This window comes from Glandiceps talaboti, chromosome 16 (genome assembly GCF_964340395.1).
Source record: "Glandiceps talaboti chromosome 16, keGlaTala1.1, whole genome shotgun sequence".
Taxonomy (NCBI): Eukaryota; Metazoa; Hemichordata; class Enteropneusta; family Spengelidae; genus Glandiceps; species Glandiceps talaboti.
In genome coordinates, this window is record NC_135564.1 from 16,428,647 (window position 1) to 16,431,878 (window position 3,232).

Below are 3,232 nucleotides of genomic sequence, written 5' to 3' on the forward strand. Positions count from 1 at the left end.
CGTTCATAGAAAATAACTTTAAACCATCCCCTGGGTTACACAGAAGCCCTAAGTTACTAGTACAGTGTACAGTCTCTAGGTCGACATTGGCTACGTACGTTTTAGGACTGTTGATGTTTGCCAGGACAGTACATTGCAATGCATGCACATGTATTTTGTATCAGTGACTACCGTTCTTGTTCACCCATTCCGTCACATCAGATGAAGTCACGAAGTTAGTAAAAAAAAATACCAGTCTTCTGTGATTTGTGCTAGGTGAATTATGTCATGTGTATCACAAACAATAATTGTCAAAATATGTTAATGATCGTTTTATTTCCTTTCAATTGCAGAAAAAATGGTGTCCAGTATGAGTATAAGTGCTAAGGTGATGCTTGTTTTAGTTGTCGCCACTTTGCTGTGTGGCGATGTTATTGAAGCTGCAAGTCAAAATTCAGTAGACGCTAATGGAACTATCACATGGAAGGACCTACCAAGTGGTGTCTCGTACGACAGTCCTTCGAGCTACGACGAAGGAGAGTCTCCATTGCCATCTATGTGGTCGATGATTGACGGGTGGATCAATACAATAGCTCCGGGAGAAATACCCTACAATATAATAGTGGATGCCTTGGCTGGAAACTTTGCTATAGGGGACCTGACAGGAAATATAACGAATTATGCTGACGTTTTGTTCGGGTTTGCTATCTGCATCGTTCTTGGATTTCTCTTTCTTTTGGTCTTCCCAATAGTCTGTATCTGTTTCTGCGCATGTCGACTTTGCGGTAAGTGCGGTGGCAAAATGTACCAGAAGCAAACTGACAATATGGGTTGTAAGAAGTGGACATTTGTCCTTATACTCGCCCTTGTAACTGGCATATTATCCGGAGGATGTGCGTGCACTTATTTCGTCGACGCCCGTCAGTATACGGAATTTCCGAATGTCGGAAACAACTTGGCGTACAGCTTCAATGACGTCACAACCTACGTAAACAACACAGCCGAAGAAATCTTGTTTGTTGCTGTGAATCAAACAAATTGGCTTTTTGATCTGATCGAGTATGAGATTGATAATGTGGGCAATACAGTTGGTGTACCCGTGAGGGAGACTTTAAGACCGTATATTGACCCGGCATTGGACTCCATCATAAACATGGCGGACATAATAACAGACACTCGAGATGGGTTACAGACACTGAACACACAAGTTACATATTTAGATTCAAATTACACCGACTTCGTCTCTCTCGTTGATGATTTAAAACAAGAAATTGAAGATTTATACTCGGATTGTGCAACTGCCGGTGGTTGTTCGACAGCTGGCAGCGACCCACAGAGTATGGCTAACACTTCGCAATTGGTCGGCAGCAGAGATTTCAGCGACTACCCGGTAAATCTTGTCGGACCCGGGTACTACCCCCGAAGTATCGTTAATGTAAAAATTACTGGTTTAACGAGCGTCATTAACAACGATCTGACCTCAGAAGCCCAGAAGGGTCGAAATGAATTCGAGGATATTCCAGAATTAGTTCAGAATGAAACAGATGCTGCTGCAGGGGACTTGACATCGAGTTTTGGTGATTTCAACGACGAAATTGAGAGTGGTCTCGATCCAATGATTAATAACCTGAATACCTTATCATCCCAGACAACCTCGTTCCAGGATACGTTACTAGACTACACGAAATATCTGGACGACTACGATACATATCGTGGTTACTTCATGCTTGGTCTTGCATGTATTGCGTTAGTAGTCGTTATCCTTAACACATTGGGTATTGCGTTCGGTCTCATCTCGTGTGACGGGGACAAACATCCAACCAAAAGAGGGGCTCTGTCAAATTGCTCCGGACTACTGCTCATGGCTTCAGCAGGAATTTCGTGCATATTTGCGTGCTTGTTTATGCTGTTGACGACTTTCACGTTTACTCTTGGCGGACCCCTGGATAAATTCGTATGCGATCCGATTTTAACCCGAGAAGTGTTTGCCAACACTATAGATCAACCTGACATCATTTCGGGCACAGATGGATATTTTTTAGGCGACAAACTCTACCAAAATGGTAACATTTCTTTGACTATGACGGGAATCCTGACCGACTGCGAGAACAACCTGGCAGCGTACACAGCTTTTAAACTTGAAAACATGGTAAACATCACTGAAATGCTGAATATCGATAGCTATATTTCACAAGATCAATTTGATGGCATGAAAGTAAACATCTCCGATCAAATTGAAATTATGTCAACAGAAACTGAGGACAATTTGGCTGATGCACGTGACGTGAACACCGCAAGTATTCCCTTTACAGAGTTTGAAAACGAACTGAACTCTGTCTTGATCGACTTCGGTGAAGACCTTGACAATTTTGCCGACAATTTACAATCATTCATTAACACCTACACGGGCAATTCGACGATCTTCCCGTCATCGTTTGAGAGTAATTTCACCGACATGGTGGCAACGATTCGAAATTTCCAGACTTCGAGCGTAGACCCGATGGTGACCCTTCGCAATACTGTGTCAACTGCTTTGACGACGGTTCAGAATGACTCGAACACGATTGATACAGCAGTCAACACCACGATAAGCGCTGGCAACACGGCCGATGACTACATCAATAACAACCTAGATGCCGTAGTCGCGAGCGAGGTTGACGACTTTCAAGATAAAGTTTTCGGCTACACCGACCAGTTTGTGGCTTACGTCAACAACATGATTGAGGCCGAAATAGGGAAGTGTCTTCCATTCTATAACCTCCTGGACAATTTATTCAATACCATCTGTCGAAGTGTACTTGATGCGTTCAACGGAATGTGGCTTTGTTGTGGTTGGTGTGTCTTCTTCATGGTGTTCAGCATCATCTTCGGTATCAAATTAGCAAAGTATTTCCGCCGGATGAAAGAAGGTGACCAATATGATGATGGAGTAGAGATGGAAAATAGAAGTGGCAAAACGAAGAAAAGACCGCCCTACAGCGGTAACAACAAAATTGCAAACATGGACATATAAGCCAACACATAAATGCAATCAATACACATTTTTCTATGTTTTGATTTTCATGTTTTTGTTTTGTTTTTATCTCAAATAATTTTCTGTAACCTTTAACCCCCGATAAGGACCATCTTCATCTCAAGTCATAACTGGCAAGTGCATAAGTAACGAGTGAAACAGTCCCGATCAATAAATGCATTGACAGTTTGAATTTAATATTAATAAGGATAAAGGTAAGATATAAGCAGGACACAGCCT

General features: G+C 42.2%; 1 protein-coding gene across 1 annotated transcript; it reads left to right on the top strand.

Annotated features, from left to right (window-relative positions):
• Positions 1-337: 337 nt before the first annotated feature.
• LOC144447171 (prominin-1-A-like) lies at positions 338-2,992 on the top strand. Its single transcript, XM_078137075.1, has one exon. It carries the CDS (start codon positions 338-340, stop codon positions 2,990-2,992), a length of 2,655 nt encoding a protein of 884 aa, XP_077993201.1.
• The last annotated feature ends 240 nt before the right edge of the window (positions 2,993-3,232 follow it).

Coding starts and splice junctions, on each gene's coding strand:
- LOC144447171 (XM_078137075.1), top strand. CDS start 338: ATGGTGTCCAGTATGAGTATAAGTGCTAAGGTGATGCTTGTTTTAGTT.